Source organism: Eptatretus burgeri, chromosome 2 (genome assembly GCF_056783735.1).
Source record: "Eptatretus burgeri isolate ZD-2024b chromosome 2, Ebu_testis_v1, whole genome shotgun sequence".
In the NCBI taxonomy this organism is placed as follows: Eukaryota; Metazoa; Chordata; class Myxini; order Myxiniformes; family Myxinidae; genus Eptatretus; species Eptatretus burgeri.
This window is the reverse complement of record NC_140962.1, coordinates 65423304-65448794: the sequence shown is the minus strand read 5'-3', so window position 1 is coordinate 65448794 and position 25491 is coordinate 65423304. Positions and strand designations below refer to the sequence as shown.

Here is a 25491-nt window from a genome sequence, read left to right as displayed (position 1 = left end):
TGGGTTTTTCTTGTTCTTTTGCCACCAATCTGTTGATCGTCTTGCCACATGGGGTGATTATTCCACGTTACAATTGTTTGATTATGAAATTTGCTGGAGGGTTTGTTTAAAAGTTTTAGTTTCATGTATAGATTTTGGTGGAGCTTTTTGACTTTTCTGAAAATCTGAGTTTGAATTATTATTATTTAAAATAAACTAAATACAAGAGACAAAGATTATTAGTTCTCTTTAGTTTTGCTTTAATAGAACAAGCATCAGAGTTTTTCTACATCCTCTTTTGCACTGACCGAGATAGTCAAAGGAATAGTTATTAATTCCTTTTGGGAAATTGAATATTGGAGATGGCTTTGCAACACAAATTCAGAGAAAAAAACAAAACAACTAATTTACACAAAAAGAACCATGACCAGACAATCAATTAATCAATCATTAATTCTTAGAAAGCACTTTTAATTTAGAACTAAATTCTCAAAGCATTTTGTATATATATATGTTGATTTTCATCTTTCTAGAATGGCAAAAAATCTCATTAAAAAATACTCATTTTTAGCAAGCCTGTTCGAAGAACAGAGAGCTATAGCGATACCCCCTGCGTGAGTGTGAGTGTCAGCGTCAGCGTGAAAATGTTAAAGCTTTTGGTGCAAGTTATTTCCTTTCTAATGTTTTTATCTACCACACTATTTTTTACTGATTACAATGTACAAATACATATATTGCTTTAAAATTATTTATCAGACTTCACTGCAATGTTTTATAAAAAAATATTATTAGACTAGTCTTTTAAAAAAAACGATAAATGTATAAACAGGCGAGCATTGGGTGGCTTTGACACCAACTCTCTGGTTATTATAGTCACACAACTTCTCTGTAAAAAAAATATTGTGAGCAGCCAAAAAACAACTACTCCTGAATAAGAATAACTTCAAAGAACAAAGCAATGTCCAAGAAGGTAATGGAACTGATAATTATAATTATTTTCAGGAAATGTGTGGAGTATCTTTTTCGCAGAGCCACAAGTGTGTTTAATTGTTTTATTCTCATGAGCTGAAACACATGACGAGACGCCAATGATTACAAAAAGTGTGATTTATGGCTCTGTGAAGCAGAAGAGTTGAGATGCATCTAACATTTTGCTGTGCTGTGTGCAATTAGCACTGAAATTTCTGAGTGCAGTTTCAAAAGCAGGCAACCTTTAAAAGTCAGTGTTAATGAGACTGAAAATCTGACTGTGTGAACATTGGATAACAAATGAAAGGTGGCAGGTGTGCCAAGAGACAGATATCTTAATCATCTCACCGAGGTGTAAGCTGCCGAAGGGAAAAATGCACCCGTCTGCTCCATTCACAACTGACTGTATTACTTCGGGTACTGTCCCAGCACAAACCTCTGCCTGTGGGTAATGTGTACAAGGCTTGGGCTCAGAAGATTTCAATGATTTATCACAGAGAGATGTGAGAACATCCTCTCATGATGTCAGTGGGGAAAATGAGAAAAAAGTTTGAGAATTCAACAATAAACATAAAATAAATAAACATTTAGTAGTTAAATTTACTATTCAAATGTAAACACTCTTATTAGCCTTAAAATGGAAAGTGGAGAGTCAAAATGACCACATCTGCTAGTGGAATGGCATCAGTAAAAATAAAAAAAAAACACTCTTCCTGCTGCATTTCATTCAACTTGTCGGCAGCTTGTTCATTCCCATGTGTCCTTTCCCCCCTCCCTTGATATCTCGTTCTCACTTCTACTCGGCTGTTGGTATTTTCCTCGATTCCATTTTGTTCCCTCCGATTCTACTCCAGCTGTTATGTAAGCCTTGACCACATATACAAAAAATCCACATAATGGCAGAACTCTCGTCAATCACCCGTTCTTTGACCCATTTAGAAAGAGTTAATTAATCTGCCAATAAGTTTTGAGGATTGTGCTCTCACATCACTGTGCCAATGATCACCCCAAATGCTCCCTCTCCCCACACTTGCTTGAGTATAACCACAGACCCCTCCAGCTCCCTCATCCCATGGTATTGGTATTGGATGAGCATGTAAGAGCCAGAAGGAAAAAAATCCCCATGTACTCTGGAATAGAGCTTATAATGATCATTTCCACCTGTTTCCTCCATCCCCAGTATTTCACTATTAGGTATTCTTATTGTCCAATTCCCCTTTTTTAACCGCCTCCTCCTCCTCTTCCTCCTCCTCCTCCTCCTCCTCCTGTCCCCACTCCTTATCCGAACATCTCATAATCCACTTCTTAGGATTCTTAGTGTAATTGTTCAACTCCAGCAGACGTCAATTTTCCAAAGTCCAACAGCAAAAATAATCTTCAAAGCATTTGGAGCATGAAGATAAATTTCATGTATGAGATCATGGCTGTCGAGTCTCCGACATCGATTTGAATACAAAATTATTGTATGCCATGAGAAGCGAAGAATCTTATAACAACAAGGAAATAGGAAAGAAAGGAAGGAAAATGATTTGCTCACACCGTCTTTCTGAAAGACAAAAGAGGAATATTACTCGTTCCTAGAACCAGATGCATGTTTCAGATGGTGGATAAGTTTCTGATGATTTCATGTTGACAAAGTAAGATGTCCAAAAAAAAAAAAAAAAGAGAGAAGAAGATTCAGCTAAAGGAGACCTGTTATGGTGTGAGTTTAAAAAGAGATAAACCACTGAGAGCAAAATGTGTCAGTTGTTTACACATTGGAAATCGGTTTGGAGAAATGGTAAAAAAAAAAATCTTGAATTAGAGACATTGGTGAATAGGGTTCTGATGTCAAATTCCAGCCACGTGAAAGGTCAAGACAGTTGTCACCTCTTGTTTATAAAGGGAATTTCCTCAACCTGTTCAAAGCCGACATACAGTATGTTAAACATATTTTGAGCAATCCAGGCTCCTGCTTAGTTTGGAGCATTTGTTATCGAAGATGACTTCTTCTGGAATAAAGTTCGACAATCAGGCTTCATCAGGAACTGTTAACTCATCAGGAAGGCATGGCAGCCAAAACAGAGGCACCACTTCAAATCGAAAAATAAAAAACAATATGACCACTGTACCTGGAGTTTATTTGGGCCCTGGCCTAATGTTTTAATCCAAATTTGGTAGAATTCTGACTGGTGGGTCTGGTGAGGAAAATTTTTGAAGGAATTTACATGATTTTCCAAATATTTGACTAAGTCCGCCATTTTGACACATTTCCGATCGACCTCCACAATTTAACGTCATTACCCTGTCGTAATGTTGTAACCAAAATTTAGTAGCATTCTGACTGGTGGGTCTGGAGAAGATTTTAGAAGAAATTTACTAAGTCGGCCATTTTGACACACTTTTTGGTCAAGTGATCCACATGACTTCCACAATATAATTAACATCCCTACCCTACCATAATGTTGCAACCCAAATTTGTTAGCATTCTGATAGGTGGGTAGAGAGAAGAAGATTTTGGAAGGAATTTGTGGGACTGTCATTTTGACACACTTCCGGTCATGTGTTCGGCATGGCCTCCGCAATTTAACATCAGGACCCTGTTCTAATACCGTAACCAAAATTTGGTAGCATCCTGACTGGTGGGTCTTGAGAAGAAGAATTTTGAAGGAATTTACGCAATTTTCCCCAAAATTGACTTCGTCGGCCATATTGACACACTTCTGATCAAGTGATTGGCATGACCTTCACAATTTAACATCCCTGCCCTGGCTTAATGTTGTAACCCAAATTTGGTAGCATTCTGACTGGTGGGTCTGGAGAAGATTTTAGAAGAAATTTACTAAGTCAGCCATTTTGACATACTTAAAGTCATGTGACTGGAATGACCTTTGCAATTCCTGTTACCAGTCAGGAGAGGAACATTGCTACAAAATTTCAGCTGGATCAGCCCAGAGGTTTGGCCAGAGAAGTCGAAAAAGGAGAAACGGATGAACGGACGGATGGCACGATGACCATACCTTATCTGGAATGTAAATTCCAGATAAGCCAATAATAAATATTAATGGGTCCTTCTTTCATTCGCAAACCAAAACAAGATTATAACCAGTGATTTGTGAGCAAAATCCCCGATACATTACAAACATATACCGTACCAACATATTGCAAATACCCACGTAAGATATGTAAGATTCCTTCTTAGTACATGCAGACTCATCATTAAACAAAATAATTAAATGCACCAACACTCTTTGACAAACAACATTGTGGTTTCTGACCAGACTTCTAAAGTGCCGTCCAAAAATCCATTAATGTTCCAAAATTACTTTTGTGTATAATCCCAAAAGCCAAATCCATTCATTAATCATGGGCAAGTGATATACCCGCATCCCATCCCATAAATCTCGGTTCACAGGTCCAATATATCAGGTGCCTTGCATAAGCACCAAAACTCCTGCACTGGAGGCTATGCTTTTCGACACTCAGACTTTTTCAAACACTAGACACATTCATAGCTTTCACATGCACTGTTGGCGTTTCATCAAGAGGTGGATAAACAAAACTGGAGGGTTTACTGGCTCAGTTGGTGTACTTGGTAGTACAGGAGTTTTATCTAATATCCCCTGAGGTGATGGTATGTCTTTGCAAACACAAAGTGTTATGGATGGTAAAGCTCTGTCCAACTCCGCGGGACACCAAGTGGAGGAGGTGCTTGAGTAGCTTCCACAAGAGACCATCCTCTTGTCTTACAGTACATAACACTGGTCCTAGCATTCTCAATTTTGGAGCTCTGGTAAAGATTTGGGGCTCAAACGGTGTCTCCCAAGGCCAGTGATCGTGCATTGTGTTTTCAGGTAGCACTGCTTTGCTACTTTGAAGTAGCTACACCATTTTGCTACGCTGAGCAATGCATTGGCCTCCAGTGCAGTTTGCATGAGCTTGAGTTTTGACCTTGCCCTCATTTTCATGAGGAGTTCAGCTAGGGGATGTCCAGTTGTCGTTTGAGGAGTTATCCTGTACCTGGCCAGGAATCTGTACAACCTGAACTCCAGATCATCACTCATTTTCCATCGCCCTTCCTTAAGTATTTGTACTGCCCGTTCAGCCAAGCAATTACTGGCTGTATGGTAGGGTACACTGCAGATGTGTTTTATGCCATTTTCCTGACAAAATAAAACATGGAGCTCTGAGCTGGTGAATTATGTCCCATTGCCTTACATGCGAATATGGGATCGTCCATGTGTAGCAATATTTAGGCACAACTTTATTAGGGTCACCACAGTGCTCGATATGACACCATGTGAGCATTTAATACTTACATTAGGGTCCATCCCCACCACAATTATATTGCTCAGAAGGTTCCAGCATTGTCCACCTGAACATGAAAACAGGTGCTTCCTGGCCTTTCCCATGGGTGAAGCTGTGAAGTTGGCGGCAAGTTGCTGTTTTGCTGACACTTGGCACAAGCAAGCACTTCTGCTTCAATCGCTGCATCCAATCAAGGCTACCACAAGTAACTGCGCGCAAGTGATTTCATGCAAACAATTTCCGGATGACTCTCATGCAGTACTTTCAGCATGGCATATTGACTCAAATTCCTATTTTTGATCCCCAAAGGAGATATCCTTCATGTACTGGGAATGCATTGTTACGTTTGAAGGAAGATGCAAACTCTACATCCACCTTTCCTGACCATCACTGCAGGCCAATTTGTATTACACATGATAAAACTGGATCCTTCCTTGTCCAGGCAGTGACCTATCGAGCATTAACCTTGGTATAGTTAATTGATGACAGCGAAAGTATGACCTCAGGCTTAGCTATTTTAGCTGTCACTGCTAACAGTGGTAATCTGCTGAAGCCATCTGCTTTCAAAATCTAACAACCTGGTTTGTACTGCAAATGGTACCAATAATTACCTCCACCACTGAAGGTGAAGGAGGTGATGTTTTCACCCCTTTTTATCTGTTTGTTTGTCTGTGTGCAGGATATCTCAAAATGTTGTGGACGGATTCAGTTGGAATGTTATGGACAGGTTTGGTGTGTGATGAGGCCGAACTGATTAGATTTTGGTGAAGATCCGTATCTGGATCCGACTACTAGAATTTCTTCAGTGATTCTTCACCATTGAGAGATTGGGCTAAAAACGATTTAGTACTGTATAGCATGATATTTCAAAATGTATTGGGTCCAATATGTTCTCATGGATCAGGCATTGCGTGGCGGAGGTATGCGCTCTACCGAGTACCCTTCTAGTTAGATACTGTGAGTGCCCAATGTTGTATTCGAGCACTGGACACCAGTGACATCACTTGATCCTCTTTCAGGAGACCAAGCAGATTATGGTCTGTCTGAATAATGAAGTATCCCACATGGAGGTACTTGTGAAATCTAGTGACCTCAAACACAAAGGCAAGTCCCACTCATTCAACATGAGCATACTACTTTTCTTCATTCGATAGGCTCCCATACGCAAAACACACTGACTTTCCACAGCGAGAACTGACCCAAAACAATAAGAAGAGCACCACAGCTAAGTCAGCATGAGGTCATAATGCAGCAATATTTGTGTATATTGCAATAGTTTATTGTATTTGTTGAAGGCTTATCATTATTTCAGTCTCCATTGTCACAATGTCGTTATGCCACTACAAAATCAATATAGCATTTCCCAACATTTAGCAATTATTGATAAAACATACACTATAATGATAATCTTTGATTGTAAAGTAAGAGCAGTCTGTTTTTTTGTTTTTTTTTCACTCATGCATCCTCCAGTTTTTGGCCAATCTTGACCAAAATCGACATGCACAATTAGGGAGACCAGGGGTGCCTGAAGGGGTCAGCATCCTGATGAAGGTTCACACTGTCACTGAATGGCATGAGGGTATAATGCACAGCTGTAGAAACTGTCCGAGTAGCCAGGAGATTAATCAATAACGTCGAACAGATATAATAGCTGTCATTGGAGTGTCAAAATATGAAAGCTTGCAATTCATAAAACATGAGCAAAGTTAAGGTTTTAAAGCAATAATACAATGGGCACCACACTCTATTTTGTGCACCTGTTTTTCAAGAAGAGATATATCAGGAATTATACTTTAACACTTGTAGGAAGTATCCCTTGTCTCTATCTCCTCCAACTTCATCTCAATTTCTGTATGGTATACAAGTACATTTGCTGGTCACTTAAACTGTGAAACTACAAATCAATCATATATATAATTTGGTGTGTGTGTGTGTGTGTGTGTGTGTGTGTGTGTGTGTGTGTGTGTGTGTGTGTGTGTGTTTGACTTGTATGCACTCCTAAACCACTAATCAGAATGAGTCAAAATTTGGTGGTGATACTTGCAGTATGTCTGGGAAGGTTTTAGGTATTAAAAGACACTCACGGTCGTGGGGGTTTAGTGGGCGATGGTTAAAGGACACAAATGTCGATGTAAATGTGTATCGTATAGTGCCATACATAGTGGGAGAGTGTATTGGAAGACCCAGCAGTTTACAGTATTATAATGGTAGCTCTGTATGAAAACCTTATACAATCAAAAACGATATGACCGATTTACAGATGTGCTCCGTATTTTATGCATTCCTCAACCGTTGAACTAAATAATGTAAAAAGTGATGGTTGTACTCTGGGTGCACATAGAAATGTTCTACTAAGTCAGCATGGGTATTTCCAACTTGTGTTTCTACTTTTATATTGAAGTGGGAAATTATCAAAAGAAGTGGGTGAATCATAATACCTGCTAACGCACTCCTAACGCACTCTGGACAGAATAACCTAAAAACTGGATGTTATCACTAAAGAAATATGAATCAATCTCATGGAAGTTGAATAAATCATTCTAAAAGATGCCAATTAACTGTGTTATAGTGCAGTATAATGAAAACTATAGTCATCATATATGCAGGGGGAATGAGTTGAAACGTAGATGGTTGTACTTGGGTTGTGCATAGGAATGGTCCATTAAGTTGGGATGGCCACATCCAACTTAAAGTAGCCCTTCCTTGCCGCTCCAGTACGAATCATGTGTTTTCAGTACGAATCATTTAGCAAAGTGTTTACATCTATATTATATCTTTTGAGCTTCGGTACCTGAGAGGCATCATGTGGAAAGGCGGCATCGACGGGGAAAACTCGAGGCATGGCCAGGCTGGCATGACGTGAATTGCTTCCACTCCCGGCTGCATCAAACAAAGTCACTTGCTTACGCCGTGAGTCGACCTTCAAAATGGTGCCAGAGTCCGAGACCTCAGACGGAGCGGCGAATACACGCAGCATCACCTTTACCTGGTAGTGGAATGCATAAATTATAGGAATCATAACTCATGGAACACACATATATTGTAAACTTTGGATAAAAAAACTATTTGTATGTCTGTATATTCAGACAATGTTAAAAAATAAGTTCAATAACAATGTTATGTGATTAATTGAGTTTCTGAAAAAGACAGAACAATCACAGAAAAATAGTTTTCGTGATTAACTTAAACACCAAATTCTTCCTCCACACACAGATTTGCAGGAAATATACTTGAAAATGGGTATTGAGAACACATTCAATTAGCATCACAACTTTCGCAACAGAGCAAAGCATTATTATTAGACCTGAACACTTGGCATCATGGTCGTTCCACTTCAGTCAATCCTTTCTCCTAATTCAGTTTTAGGATATAGGGGCATTGCCTCTTTTTTATAGGTAGAATTTTGGTGTCCCTCTTCTGTTGCTTTAAATGTTAGCACCAGCATTCTCCGTAGGTCATTCCAATGTAGACAGGTAGATTACCTTATTCCTGAAGGGTGTTGGTGAACCAGTTGGGAATGTTTCGACAATTTTTCAATAATTGTCCTGAGATTAGTTCATATATTTTATCCAGGATCGAGGCTCATGGAAAACCTACGTTGTAGAGGGTAAAATGCCAACCAGCTGAGAGTGGGGCGTCAAGGCCACAATTGAAAACTGAAAACCTAGAGGCTAAAGAAATAAGAAAAGAGGAGTGAAAGGACAAGAGGAAACCAGGAGCCTGCAATTTAGAGGGTTGGGTTAGGTTGGGTATGGCTAGTGGAGGTAAAGAAAGGATTGCAGGTAGCGATGGCAGATGACATGAGATTGCCCTGTCATGATAATCTCAATTGCCATCTCGTGGTGATAATAGATGCACCGCCTGTGCTGGAGGGAAGAATAGGCTGGAACAGCCTCAGAAAGGCGGTTCCAAAACATGGGAGAAAAGAGGAACAAAAGAGTTGAGGTGTGCAGTCTGCCTGGATTTTGGAAGGTTATTCAGGAGGGGGCTACTGGAAGAATGTATGCATCCTGGAGTTGCTGGGGAGGGTAAAATGGCTAAGAAAGCAAGGGAGTTAGATCAGAGCACAGGTTGTAAAAGAAAGCCAGAAAGGCCACCAACCAGTTTTCAAAATGAAAGTAACAGACCTTGTGCATCAGCCTTATTTTGGGAGATGCAACTAAAATGAGAGCTTTTACTTTCAACAGATTTCAGGAGAGATGGATGTGATGCTGGGGCTTCAGCCCATAAGGGAGAGCATTACTCCATTGAGCTAAGTCCAAAGACCTTGGAGGCTATGAGTAGTTCGGATTTTTCAAGAAAATGACATGTCCAGTCTTGTGGCTGGCTTTTGAGGCCAAATTTGCAATGTGGTCAGCTACGAAGAAGTCATATGGCTGATGGTGAGGTCGAAAAAACCTTTTTCAGTGGCTGACCATGGGAAAAGACAAGTGAGTTTGGTGATCATTCTGGACTAACGTGTGAGATTTGCCAGGATTGAAAGATGTGCAGTTCTATTCATCAGATCAATATCCCATCAATTCTAGATCTGCAGGGAGTGATGCAGATGCTGTCTGTATACCATGGGTACTTTATGATATGTGGGCTCATCTGCAAAAAAGGAAAGAAAGATTTTTCAGAGCATCAGAGATCGTTTTTCGAGATGAGGAATAAGACTGGGCTTAAAGAAATTGCCTGAGGGCACTCCACCCTCCACTTCATTTTCTGTTTCTTTTTCCAAATGTTCAGGTGTTTACCAAAATTATATATGATGTGCCCATCGGTCTTATGTGCACCCACAACCTTTAAAATTCCAGTGTACTGTCATTCATGTCCTTAACACAAGGCTGGACATTCAGTCATGTTGGTAGAATTTTGCTGTGATGAAGAGCAGGTGGAGTCAATTTTCACTTCCATTGCATAATTGTAAAATATGTTGGATTGGAAGATTTGTTTGCATCAGGAAATATTCAAACGTTCTCTTGAATATCGCAAGATTTGCTGTATTCTCTCAAAGGAACAGTTCAGTTGCTTTTGGCAAAACACTAACATTGATGTCCAATACGTTTATTTTCTAATAGATAATTTTGACTAATGATATTGAAGGGCAGCAGAATGGCCTTGAGGCTTGCACACTCTCCTTTGGGCTGTCAAGTCTTGGCTGGGTTTGGATCTCGATCGAGCTATAAACGATCATCCTGGTGTTTCGCATGCAGGGTGATTCACCAATGTGGGTGCCATCCCTCGGATGGACTTCAATCTGGGAATCCAGTCTGCCAGCATTAGTTTGTGGATGTAAGAGATCTCAAGGTTTCTTTCGTGAAGAGTCGTCGAGCTATTGAAGCACCTTGGCCACCATTGTCACAGACAGTCACACAGCTGTGAATGAGGATGCCTCTGAACCATTGCAGAACGTGAAAGTGACCTTGCTAACCTGAATATTTCACATACATAGCTGTACCTCTCCTTCACATAGCCAGTCAAAACGGGCAGGCATTGCAGGTCATCCTCTAATTCAGTGACCTGGCTCGGCAAATCCAAAAAAATTCTGCGACTAAAATCTCACCACTTTTGTAGAGCATATAAGACTGGTGATGTAATCCATTTTCGGATTGGGTAGGCCAAAACAGTGAAAAGCAAAAGAAACAGCCTGATATTAATACTCTATGCTCCAACATCTTTGTTTATATATATAAAAAAAGTTCTCACACAAATAGTTCGATGCATGACACTGTCTTTCGCTTAGCATGAGTGGAGAAGAGAAAGCCAGAACTGGTTGCATAAGGCCAGTCTGGTGGAAGAATGTGTCAAGATGTTTCAGCGGGAGACACTCAGAGACCAAACAGGCCTCCTTTGTGCCTCATCCTATGCTGAATGGTTCATTACACTACACCAGCCAAATCTGTGCATGAGCATCTAAGAGGAAAGAGAGAAGGAAGATGGGTGGTTGAGGATGAATGATCATGTGAAAGGGGGAGGGGTGGGTAGCATAAGGTGAGAGAGAGAGAGAGAGAGAGAGAGAGAGAGAGAGAGAGAGAGAGAGAGAGATTAGGAGAGAGAGAGAGAGAGAGAGAGAGAGAGAGAGAGAGAGAGAGCAAGTGAGAGAGAGACAGAGAGAGACAGAGAGAGACAGAGAGAGACAGAGAGAGACAGAGAGAGACAGAGAGAGACAGAGAGAGAGACAGAGAGACAGAGACAGAGAGAGAGAGAGAGAGAGAGAGAGAGAGAGAGAGAGAGAGAGAGAGAGAGAGAGAGAGAGAGAGAGAGAGAGAGAGAGAGAGAGAGAGAGAGAGAGAGAGAGAGAGAGAGAGAGAGAGAGAGAAACACAGGAGTCATGGAGAGCACCATGTGTGGGCATCATCAGACATGTTGGGATGAGTGATCAAGGGAACAGGGTCACGAAGAAGACGTGGGTGGAAAAAAAAAAGAGCACGAGTAATCTGTATGCAGTGAAGGTCTGAAGTTAAAGAAAGGAGCAAAACCCATGGAGAGATAGGGAAAGGGTGGGAGAATAAAATTTCCCAAAATGTTTTACATGCCGCAAAGAAAATAACAGCAGAATATGTCATTGTAATGATGCACAAATTGTGCATCGAAACCATAAAAGCATATGTTTAGCTCACAATGCTCAATGAATGACACAAACATTACACTTCAGGTGCTGGAAAATCACATTAACGTTAATGCCATGAAATTCATTGCTTAAAACATAATTCTTTCACCTGTGTTCGTGCTTTCATTGAATGAAACAAAACCATATCTGTGATAACCGACAAGATAACAACAGCACATTTAGAACAATCAGCTACAACGAATGAACTTTCAGAATTCCGTTGGTTCTGTCGATGGTGAAGATTACAAACCCCGTAAAGGCAAAACAAACTGCAGCAAACCTTCTGATTTATAATTTGTCTATCACGGCAATTCAGGGCAAATAAAACATCCAATTTGTAACACGGTAAGGTCAACACCAGACGCCTTTTGATCCCATTTCTATTGGTTCTTGCATTGCTCAACGATAGCATCAAATTAATTATACTGAGATGTTTGCTGCTCAGGCAGATTTGACTCTGATTCTAAAAAAAGAAGCAATCACCTTGATGCAGTGCCAACATGAAGTGCTGCATCAGGAAGTATTTTGGACGGGTAAAGCCATATGCAATTATTTTCTTTCTGGGAATCAGCGCTGAACTGTCCACCTCGAGACATTTTGCTTGCCCCGTCCATACTATATCATCCACAATAACACTGGTCTACGTCATTTCAGCGGTCTCGGTTTTCTCAACGGTTCTTATATGTTTTTTTGCATGCTGACTTCAGAAATGTATCTCATTTCGCTCAATCAGATCAAGTTTTTATGCTGTCTCAATTTTAAGGAAAAAAAAATTAATCAATTTTTGTTTTTTTAATTAGCATTTTTAAAATTTTAAATCAGACCTACATTGACAGAAAATGTACAAACTATATATAAAATGATGCACAAGTACCGTTAATGTGAAATTCAACATTAAAAAGACGAAGGAAAACAGCGACTGCTGGAGCGACTGAAGTTGGGTGTTGCCAGAAACAACGATTTATCTATATTTTTTCGGAAATTGAAATGAAAGTAATTGAGAAGGCACTTTCTTTCACATTAAGTGTACTTGCGCGTCATTTTATATATAGTTTGTACAGTTTATGTCAATGTAGGTCTGATTTTGAATTAAAAAAATGCTAATTAAAAAAACAAAAATTTTGATTATTTTTTTTTTCCTTAAAATTGAGATAGCATAAAAACTTGACCTGATTGAGCGAAATGAGATACATTTCTAAATTCCGCATGCAAAAAACATATAAGTACGGTTGAGAAAACCAAGACCTCTGAAAAAAAAAATTCAAATGTAGCTGTGTTATCAGCCAATTAACAAACCTTATAATGAGGAAGAGGAAGGAAAATCGAGGGAGTATAAGAATAAAGGGAGGGTAAGGCATTGATATCCCTGTGTCGTAAGAGGCGACCAGGGTTGCGTCAGGAAGTGCATCCGGCGTAAAACATGTGCCAAATCATTATGCGGATCACACGGATGATCCGCTGTGGCGACCCCTAACCGGAGCAGCCGAAAGGAGAAGAAGAAGAAGAGGGTAAGGCATTGAATTTGGGGGCAGGGAAGGATGCGATGGAGGAGCAAGGGGAAAGAAGCTTTTGGAAAAGGGGAAGGAGAGAAGGATCTATCGGGAAATACTATGAATGTGGGTAAGGCATCAACATTTTTGATATTTGTGCATCGGTAATAGGAGGGCCTTTCATCCACTATAAGCATGACAAACATTACAGATTTGCCATACTTTTGAAGAAAGTATGCCACAGTGTACTCATAAAGAAGTCAATAAGAAACCATCCATCCATCCATCCATCCATTGGGACCATACTCTGTGCAGAGCGTTGGTGCTGATTTAGCAGTCTCCTTGGCTATTGGACGGATCACCACTCCGACACAGTATACCAGCAAGCTGGCACTCATTTTGCTGACCTCAGAAGGATGACAGGTCGAGTTAACCCCACCTGGTATTAATTCAACAGCTGAGCGGGATTTGAACTCAGGACCATGAGATCCCAAGCCCACCACCCGAACCATTAAGCCAACACCAGGCATATAATAAGAAACCAACAATGATTATTGTGTTCAGCTCGTTATCAGTGGCATTTTTTTTTGCCTCAATGAGAAGATTTATTTCATTCACTTTCATGTCCAAGAGGTTTTTTGTTTTTTAATCATGTGTCGGAAAATAATTACTAGGTAAAGGTCAGTTGCGAACAGGACTAAATGTGATTAACGTTTGGATGTAAAATCGATATGAGTAATTATTTTGATTCCATCTTCTGGACAACCCTTTTATCAATGGATCACATTGAGAGTCAAAAGTGTCTTCGGAAGGGACACACTATCATCGCATAATGGTGAGTCAGTAATACTTTGTTGAGAACATTTAAGAAAATATCTGTCAAACTTCTCATTCTGCACCAACTAAGCAAACAAAATTCAGTACATAGAATGAATAAATAGTCTTGCTGATGAAGACGAGTGTCAATCTGCATTGGCAGACATGCAGAATAATGGATGAAATAAACAAAAGGTTGACCGAGGTATGATAAACGTCATGGGAAGCAAGGAGCTGACGTTTTGGGAATTAACCCTCTTTTGTTCAAAAGAAGGGTTAACACCCGAAAAGTTAACTTCTTCCTTCCAATGGTGGTGAGTATACTTCAATCAATGTCCTGTTGATTTCACCCAACATGAAGGATGATTTGATGCATTCAAGTGGTCAGTTGCATACAAGCTGAAGGCCAAAAGATGCTCTACATTATTTTTTTTTTAAATAGAGGCAATGCCCTTGGGCTCACCTGGTAGAACCGGAGAACCACTGGTAGGCGTGGATGACCCACAAAATATGTAAATTAGGTGATAGTTTGAACAAACTTGCGGAAGCACCACGCAGAAATGATTCATCTAACCAAGTTACATCTAAGTCGGGTGAATACTTTTTGAGAAGTCAAAAAGTAGCAATCCCGTAATTGTAATGACCTTTGACCTTTGAATTGGTCTGCGTAATATGCAATTTTTTGATGGGATTTGCAAGGCATCAGGCGGCCTTGGTCCTCAGAAATTCTACAAAGTTTGGTGAAAATAGGACTATTACTTTTAGCATCACGGGTGATGAATGTTGTGGTCAAGTTTCATTGAAATAGTGTTTGTAGTTTCGGAGAAGAAAGGAAATACCTATTTTGTGGGGTGAAACCTGTACCTATTTTGACTCATCGTAGACCCCTTTAGACCTTGATTTTTTTTTAATTCTGTGAATAAATTTCAGTACATCACGGGTGATGAAGGTTGTGGTCAAGTTTCATCAAAATCATGTGTGTAGTTTCAGAAAAGAAGATTCGAGCATTTACATACGGACTGATTGACTGACTGACTGACACCGCACGATATGCTAATACCTCCCATGATCTACTTTCCAGGTGAGCTAAAATTGTTTTAATTTATCGTCCAAGTATTTATGGCCATGATAGCAGTACAAACTAATATGTTGAGAAATACGCCATGAAATATTTTACGTACGTTCATGTTTGCAAATGAGATACAGTAGTTGGCTTAACATTCTCTTTTAAGAATGGTGCATAAGGCAACTTTGATTTAAGAGGGAAGGTTTTGGATGTCAACAACAGAACACAGAATGTATATCCCGAAACAAAGTTATTTACCACGCAAAGATAAAACATGCAGTTTCTAAACAAAACCACAATGAGGAACCTTGAGGCTGATAATATAGCTCAGAAGTAGTTCACTCACCTCTGAGATGTCTCGTCTGGTTTTGATTCCAAGCCAAACTAAAAACTGTAACTGGTACCTGGTGCTTCATAGGCAGGGCTGTCCTTCAAGTCCTGTGCATCAAGTGTTGTTAGACATCAATAAGTGTGCCATCTTTCAGAGGGGTGTCAACCTTGGTATCCCTTCTCCGAGCATTCACAAGTGGATGCTGCATATCCCATGCTACCTTTCGAGTGAAATTTTAAATTCATACATAAACCTCACCCCCAGAGAGGATATCGGCACCATCGGGCACTAGACAATGCCAACATGGTTCTGCAACAATTATTACAATCATAGGACAGACCAGATCAGATTACATCATGACAAATATATCCGTATGGCTAAAACAAGGATAATATCAGTACAGGAGTAGAAATTGTATTCAAACTTTCCTCTGATTAGAATTGCTATCTGAGATGCAGCAGGAAGGTGTATGTATTGTATGTATGTATTGTATTGGATATAATTGTATCCATTGGATATAAAAAAAATGTATGTATTGGATATAACTGATTCAGCGCACTTTCTTTTTTTCCGGAACTTGCGACAGAACTGTCTTGTTTCCTGTTCAATTTGCACATGATTATTTTTTTTAAATATTTTCTTGGTGTTAATTACAGGGTGTGCCAAAAAAAACAACCCATTAAAAAAAATCCACAACACAATTTTTTATTTTGAATTACATAAAGCTTGAGGAATATGTGCTACATTTTTGGTGACACAGGTGTACCACATATCAGAATCATAACTTGTGAGACCTTAGTTTGGCACTCAGTCGATCACATGCTCCAAATATCCACCTCTGCACCGATTACAGATTTGAACACGACGGGCAAAGTTGTTGATTATGCACTGACATTCGGCAAGTGGGATGGACCAAACTTTCTCTGTAATTGCTTGTTTCAGCACAAAGATGTTTTTGGGGTTATCCTTGTACATATTGTATTTGACATATCCCCAAAGATAAAAAAATAAATGTAGTGGGCTCAGATCAATGGAATGTGGGACCATTCAACGCTGAAGCATCAGCCAATCACTCTCTCACTGAGCTCGTCACCCACTTCGGAAACTCATTTGCAGTGTGGCGGGTGCCCATTGATTTTGAGTTTTTAAGTTGTGCACAGTTCCTTGCTCTCAAATGTCTTCATCAATTTGAATATTCTTTCTTTGCATGAGGCATCTCAGCAGTTAAATTTTCTGTTCAACTTTCTTTGAGTTTGAATGAAGGATTGCATTTCTGCATAGGATTCTACAGAAAAAGCCTTTTCTTCATTTGTCCAGGGCATCATTTCCTGCAGGACCTCACCTATCATTATTATCTAATGGAAGAGAGAAAAAAAACTTAAAAATAAATTCATGGTGAACTAGAAGGGAACTCTGAAGAGTGCAAACATCTGCCATGTAATGCCTGATCCACAAGAACACATTGGACCCAATACATTTTTGAAATATCATGCTATATATTGTTGTTGGCCCTATCTCTCAATGGAGAAGAACCACTTTGAGAATTAAATAATTCTTGGATCCAGATCCGGATCTTCACCAAAATCGAATCATTTTGTCTTTGCCACGCACCCAACGTGTCCACCAAGTTTCGTCTGCATCCGTCCACAACTTTTTGAGATATCATGTCATATATCGGTTTCGCCCTATCACTCAATGGTAAAAAAATGACAGAAGAAAATTATCAGATCCGGATCCGGATTCAGATCTTCACTAAGATTGAAACAATTCTTTCTTGTTACACACCCAACATGCCCACCAAGATTTGTCTGAATCCGTCCACAACTTTTTGAGATATCCTGCACACAAACAAACAGACAAACAAACAAAGAAAGAAAGGGGTGAAAGCATAACCCCCTTCACCTTCGGCGGTGGAGGTAATTAAACGTTTCACTTTTTAAAGTTTCTTCAAACGTTTCGTGCATTGGATGGAAAAGTCACTTTGGGCGTTTTTCAACTTTCAATTATGATACCGTGATTCTACGCTGCAGGTAGGAAGGCAAAATAAATTATATGATCACAATGAGAATTTTTATTTTCAGTTCTGAAGTAAAGAATCACCACATCACGGCATGAAAGCAGAGAGGTACGCATGCTCACTCTGTGTAGCCTGGCTGGATTTGAATCCCAACCCAGCTGTAAACTGTCCTCCTGGTGTTTCACAAGCCGGGAGGTTCTTCACGGTGTGTGTCATCTATAGGCCTTATTCAGATGACGTCACCGGTCACGTGACTGTGGCAGCTCCGCCATATTGAGTGGCAAGAAAGTATCACCGCGTCCATAACAACCGATAGTCTCCACTTCAACTACACTGTTATTTCCAAGCAAGCCATTTTTTTTTCTGCAAATGGGTAAGAGTTGTTGTGCCCCGGGATGTACTCAGCGATATACTAAAGGCATCAGTGCAGTTTTACCGCTTTCCCGCCGAAGTAGACCGACGAAATCTTTGGATATCGGTTCTGAGAAGAGAAAAATGGTGACGTGGCGAACATGACTGGTTGTGTGGCCTTCATTTTGTCTCCGGTATGTAACTAGTTTCTGATACGTTATTGCAGTAGTTGGTATTAAATAGCCGGTGGTTACGAAATGTTGTCTGATTTGTATCATTAAAATGCATTATATCCCTTGTTTTATTGACAGAATGAGATGGGCTAGATCGCCTTTCTAACAGCTGTTTAACGCGCACAGTTCTGAGTTGTTTCACCACAGAAAGTCACATCGATATGTATAATACATAAAAAACTAGCACTTGGGAATATCCACAGCAGCGTGGCATTACACTGGATGTTTGTTATGGAAAAAATATAATATATCTGTGAGCAAACTGACGAACGAAGATTTTCTACAAACTTAGCATTTAGACAAGAGGTTCACTTGAAATTAACTTGTGGCAGCAGTCAGGTTAAAAAAGTGACGTTGGTTGCTGAACAAAACAAGCAACAACGATAATACAATAATAGTGGAATGAAATAAAACAGGCTTACCTTTGCCCTCACAATAATACAGTTATTGTCAGCTTTCGTCGAGATTATGTCACTAACAAACCCGGCGACATAACATGAGTAAGTGTCCATACTCGTGAAGGCTTTCAGGCTGGCTTGAGTGTAAGGACTCGGCGTTTCAACGAGGTGAACATGGATGTCGGGGAAAGCGATTTGAGGACAAAATTTCCTTTCTGTTGTTCATTTATCCTTTGAAATAATATAAGGATCTTCACGAAGACCACACAGCTTCAGTTTTTCGCAGCACCTCTTCTTAGAAATATCATCTAATCCATGGTAAATAGCCCAGAAGTTCACGTGACACGTGCGTGGTTGCCATGATTTTTTGCCACTCAATATGGCGGAGCCTTACCTTCCGCTGTGACGTCACTCGCTTAGTGCATAGAGACTATTAGATGGATGATAAACTGGGCTTCACATCTGCTGGAATCCCTCACCCCTCTCCCTTCCAACCATACCCCTCTCTCCCACTCCTATCCCTCTTTCCAACCCAACCCCTCTCTCTCTCTCGCTCTCTCTCTCTCTCTCTCTCTCTCTCTCTCTCTCTCTCTCTCTCTCTCTCTCTCTCTCTCTCTCTCTCTCTCTCTCTCTCTCTCCCACACCCTCCACTCAAGCCCCCTCTCTCTCCACTCCTCCATCTCTCTCTCCCAACCCTTCCCTTGGTACCCCACCTTTCACCGCCGTTTAGGGGACTGTAGCATGTATGAATCGGAATCAGAGCCGACCAGAGGGATGCAAAGTTCACGGCATGTATGAGCTGTTGGTTTTGAATGCTCCCACCCCAGGTCTCAAAGTGTGTGTGTGTGTGTGTGTGTGTGTGTGTGTGTGTGTGTGTTTGCGTTTGATTGGTATCTACATATGCGGGTTTCAGAATGTGGAATAGAGTCCTCCCAGTGTGGGCTCAAAGCATCCACCTTCATTTCAGTAAAGGGGTCACGATTCATGGACCAAGCTGTGAAGGTTTCTGTTCTCAACGTTTTGTGCCGAGGGCTCTCTTCAGGATCACTGCTGACCCCAGACAGCTTCCAACTGTAGTTCATTTGTAATAATATTCCCAGGGATGGTTTTAGCTCACCTGTAAAGTAGTTCCAGGGAGCTTAAGGGATGGTGCGTCATCTGTCCGTCCATCCGTCCATTCACAAATACTTGCAACTTCTTCTCAGAAACTACACATTAGATTTCAATGAAATTTGACGACAACTTTCATCACCCGTAATGGCATTAAAAACAACAGGGGTCTGCAGAGGGAGTTTATGGGGGGAGCGGGGGGGAATGGGTTGGCCCCCCAAAGAGGTATTTGCTTTCTTCTCAGAAACGATACAAACACTTCCGATGAAACTTCACTACAACCTTCATCATCCATGACGTACCAAAATTTGTTCATGACATTTGAAAAATCTGGCTCGAAGGGGATTTAAGGGGGGTTTCCCCCCAAAATATGTATTTTCTTTGTTCTCCAAAACTACACAAACATTTCTGATGAAACTTGACCACCATCATCACCAACCGTGATGTACTAAAGTTTGTTCACGGCATCAAAAACAAGAAATGGGGACTTGTAGGGTCGATGGGGAGAGGGGGTTTGCCCCCAAAATATACATTTGCTTTCTTTTCAGAAACTACACACGCAATTCTGATGAAACTTGATTGCCATCTTCACTACCCATGATGTACCAAAGTTTGTTCAGGACATCAAATAAATTTGGGTCTTAGGGGTTCTATGGGATGGTTTCCCCCCAAAATATATATTTGCTTTCTTTTCTGAAACTACACACAAAATTTCGATGAAACTTGACCACAACTTTTATCGCCCATGATGTAACAAGGTTTGTTCATGACATAAAAAAATCCAGAGGTATTTACTTTCTTCTCCATTATATATTTTGTGGGTCATCCATGCCTACCGGTGGTTGCCTAATTGTCTTATCCAGCCACTATCAGGTGAGCACCTCGGGGTACTGCCCCTATGTTTAATATCTCTGTGTCGTGTAGTAGATAGAAGAAAAATCGTGCAAATTATGATACAAGCATCAAATTTGGCATTTCTATTCTGCGGGGCTTTCTGATCAAATCTGCCTGATTGGCCATTTGAAAATCCAAATTTTGAAAAATTTGAAAAAAAAAGAAGAAATTTCAAAGAAATTTGAAGTCACAGCTGGCTGAAATTATTGAAGCACAAGTGAACATCCCAGATAGAGAACCAAGGGGAGATGCAGTCATCATTGATTGCTCAGCACTTATCATTGCCCTACCTCCACGCACTTCAAAGATATTTGATGACTATGCTAAAGAAGACATCATCCCAAAGGTGGAATCCTATGGTGCCAGGTACGAGAGGGTGGACGTAGTGTTTGATGTGTGCAAGAAGTCAAGTCTGAAGTCCGAGGCAAGGTCGAAAAGGAGGCAAGGAATCAGAAGAAGAGTGACAGGAACCAGTAAGACCCCAAGTAACTGGAGAAGCTTTCTTCGAGATGACAGCAACAAGACTGAGCTGTTTCACTTCCTTGTGGAAAAGATGTGTGAAGCACAGACGACAAGCACAGTCATTGTCACAAAAGGAGAAGATGCCATAAGCAACACAAGTAAGTCACTGGATGCTGTGTCTCCATGTTGTCATGAAGAAGCTGACACTCGAATATTTGTACACGCCAGGGATGCAACGACGGATGGTAGCAAGTCCATTATCATTAAAGGCCCGGTCACACCTTGACGTTTTAGCCAGCGATGGCAACGTATTAAAATGTATGTAAAACGCTGGCTTACGTTGAACTTTTGATGTTTTTTTTTAAACATTCGGACGTATTCATAGTGACTTGGTCTTATGTATAACATATTAGTAATGGACACAGAACGTTTCGTTGTGTTATAGATAACTTATACCAACGAATGCTGAACCTGTTGTCGGCCTACACAACCGATGCCCAACGATAGTCTAACTTAGGCATAGCGCGTTGCACGCATCGACCACGATGTCGTGACGTAGCCTATTAAAAGGCTGACGCACAACGATTCGAATCATAACTGCCGTAGAAATGGAAGTGTCAACATCGGGGTCACACCTTGGCGATCTTGCCAGCGTATGCCGACGTAACAAAAAGTGTGTCTAAAACGTTGGGGCACGTCGAATACGGTATGAGTAAGTTTGGTATGCGTGAGTACAACGCTAAAGTACGCTATCATAAGTCGTAGTAAGTAGAGTACGTCAAGAAATTTTAAACATGTTCAAAATTTTACGACGTACTCGGCGTATGACACACGTTCCGCATGCGATGGGGATAAGTTTTACACACGATATGTGGACGCTTACACACGTCCACAAAGGCTACTTATAAGCTACTCATAAGTCGAAACACGTCGCGGTAATGTCTTTTTTACACGAAACTTATTTCTAACTAATGTTTGACGTGCTTTGAACCAATTCTTTACGTAGTCCCAACACACATCGACGTATGTAGACGTATTCCAATGACGTCTTCCGGTCGACAAAAAAAATAAATTAACGTGTTTCTAGCTTACAACTGCCATATAAAGACGTGTTCCCAGCGGTTTTGGGAATTGGTATATAAAAATGCTGCTCATAAAAGGGGAACCCAACAGTGTTTTTGAGTCCTTTTTGAGTCGATGTCCATGTCAGCAGTAACAGTGTCAGTATCAGTATTAGTATTAGTATTAGTATTAGTAGTAGTTTGTTCATGTTGGCAGTAGTACGTGAGTGTGAGGGGGAGGGTGTGGGTTATGATGGATCGTCCTTGCGTCCGCGTGTCCACGGGTAGGAGACATCTTTTCACCATTGTTCGAAGTTCTTCGCGGCTAATTTTTTATGGGGCTTTTTCAACAATGAGCTATAGCTTGTTTTTACGACTTAGGTCTATTCATAACGGGTTGGACAAATGCACAATGAGCTAATAATGTGCATAGAGCGCTTCGATTACTTATAGATACGATATACCAACGAATAATTATCGTGAAGCCAGCGTTCACAAACTATGCCCAACGATAGCCAAACTTATCCATATCGTGCGGCAGTTTATCTTTGCCGGTGATGTGGGGTTTGCTATTCATAGGCTGCCGCTCAACGATTTAAATGGCTGCATCTCCACTATTGAAAGTAGACGCTTGAAAGGATTTTTTTACACTCAACGACTTTTAAACGGTACCACTCAGCTATTTTCATTGTTTACAATGAACGATTTAAATTGCTGTCACTCGCCTTTGTTTTTTGATGCTGGGGTTTGGAAATTTGAAGCGTTTCTTCTGAACGTGTTAAAACGCTCAAACTCGACTATTTTAAATAGACGCTGCCGATGGACAATTGGAATCATAGCCAAGCTAGACATCGAAGTGTGAACATCCTCGTCATGCCGAAGAAAAGTTTGAAGAATGCTGCAAATAAGTGTCCTGGCCGTGGCCGTGGACGCTGACGCAAGGACGATCCATTATACTGACGTCTTTCAGCCTATGAGTAACTTAAAAGTAACGTCTGTCGACGTGTGGCAACGATCGCGTAACGTGCCAACAACACGTTAATCATAGGTTAGAAATAAGTTTCGGGTACGCTAAACATTACCTCGGCGTGTCTCAACTTATGATTAACTTACAAGTAGCATGTGTTGACGTCTCTCAACGATCGCAGACCGTGCATACAACTTGTGGCCAGCGTAGCGGAACGTGTGAGTCATACGTCGGCATACGTCGTGAAATTTCAAGCATGAAAAAATTTGAGGACAACCAAAAAGTACAACGTTAAAAGCCAACGTACAACGACGTATGGCAACGTACAACGACGTATGGCAGTGTTTTTCAGCATGCTCTCAATGTTATCAAAACTTAAGGCCCGGTCACACCTTGACGTTTTAGCCAACGTATGCCGATTTTTGAATTTTTTGTCTAAAACGCTGGCACACGTTGAATACGTTATGGGTAAGTTTTGATAACATTGAGAGCACGCTGAAAAACACTGCCATACGTCGTAGTACGTTGCCATACGTCGTTGTACGTTGGCTTTAAACGTTGTACTTTTTGGTTGTCCTCAAATTTTTTCATGCTTGAAATTTCACGACATATGCTGGCGTATGACTCACACGTTCCGCTACGCTGGCCACAAGTTGTATGCACGGTCTGCGATCGTTGACAGACGTCAACACATGCTACTTGTAAGTTAATCATAAGTTGAGACACGCCGAGGTAATGTTTAGCGTACCTGAAACTTATTTCTAACCTATGATTAATGTGTTGTTGGCACGTTACGCGATCGTTGCCACACATCGACAGACGTTACTTTTAAGTTACTCATAGGCTGAAAGACGTCGGTATAATGGATCGTCCTTGCATCAGCGTCCACGGCCACGGCCAGGACACTTATTTGCAGCATTCTTCAAACTTTTCTTGGGCATGACGAGGATGTTCACACTTCGATGTCTAGCTTGGCTATGATTCCAATTGTCCATCGGCAGCGTCTATTTAAAATAGTCGAGTTTGAGCGTTTTAACACGTTCAGAAGAAACGCTTCAAATTTCCAAACCCCAGCGTCAAAAAACAAAGGCGAGTGACAGCAATTTAAATCGTTCATTGTAAACAATGAAAATACCTGAGTGGTACCGTTTAAAAGTCGTTGAGTGTAAAAAAAATCGAATTGTTGAGCGCAAGCGTCTACTTTCAATAGTGGAGATGCAGCCATTTAAATCGTTGAGTTTATCATTTAAACCTACCCGGGGACACGCGGACGCAAGGACGATCCATCATAACCCACACCCTCCCCCTCACACTCACCTACTACTGCCAACATGAACAAACTACTACTAATACTAATACTGATACTGATACTGATACTGACACTGTTACTGCTGACATGGACATCGACTCAAAAAGGACTCGAAAACACTGTTGGGTTCCCCTTTTATGAGCAGCATTTTTATATACCAATTCCCAAAACCGCTGGGAACACGTCTTTATATGGCAGTTGTAAGTTAGAAACACGTTCATTTATTTTTTTTTGTCGACCGGAAGACGTCATTGGAATACGTCTACATACGTCGATGTGTGTTGGGACTACGTAAAGAATTGGTTCAAAGCACGTCAAACATAAGTTAGAAATAAGTTTCGCGTAAAAAAGACATTACCACGACATGTTTCGACTTATGAGTAGTTTATAAGTATCCTTTGTGGACGTGTGTAAGCGTCCACATATCGTGTGTAAAACTTATCCCCATCGCATGCGGAACGTGTGTCATACGCCGAGTACGTCGTAAAATTTTGAACATGTTTAAAATTTCTTGACGTACTCTACTTACTACGACGTATGATAGCGTACTTTAGCGTTCTACTCACGTATACCAAACTTACTCATACCGTATTTGACGTGCCCCAACATTTTAGACACACTTTTTGTTACGTCGGCATACGCTGGCAAGATCGCCAAGGTGTGACCGCGATGTTGTCACTTCCATTTCTACGGCAGTTATGATTCGAATCGTTGTGCGTCAGCCTTTTAATAGGCTACGTCACGACATCGTCGGCGATGCGTGCAACGCGCTATGCCTGAGTTAGACTATCGTTGGGCATCAGTTGTGTAGTCCGACAACAGGTTCAGCATTCGTTGGTATAAGTTATCTATAACACAACGAAACGTTCTGTGTCCGTTACCAATGCGTTATACATAAGACCAAGTCGCTATGAATACGTCCGAATCTTAAAAAAAAAACATCAAAAGTTCAACGTAAGCCAGCGTTTTACATACATTTTAATACGTTGTCATCGCTGGCTAAAACGTCAAGGTGTGACCGGGCCTTTACCCATAACGTATTCAACGTGTGCCAGCGTTTTATAAAAAAAAATTCAAAAATCGGCATACGTTGGCTAAAACGTCAAGGTGTGACCGGGCCTTAAGGCTAATGACACGGACGTACTAATCATAGCAATAT

At 40.7% G+C, this 25491-nt stretch overlaps 1 protein-coding gene across 1 annotated transcript in view; it reads right to left on the bottom strand.

Annotated features, from left to right (window-relative positions):
- The window catches only part of LOC147032202 (kinesin-like protein KIF26B), a 244239-nt gene that overhangs the window by 83622 nt on the left and 135126 nt on the right, over positions 1-25491 (bottom strand). Inside the window, exons 4-5 of the mRNA XM_085850516.1 lie at positions 8027-8221; positions 1297-1390 (exon numbers count right to left, since the gene is read on the bottom strand). Of these exons, the coding sequence (XP_085706642.1) occupies positions 1297-1390; positions 8027-8221 (289 nt within the window). The remainder of the gene's footprint in view (positions 1-1296; positions 1391-8026; positions 8222-25491) is intronic.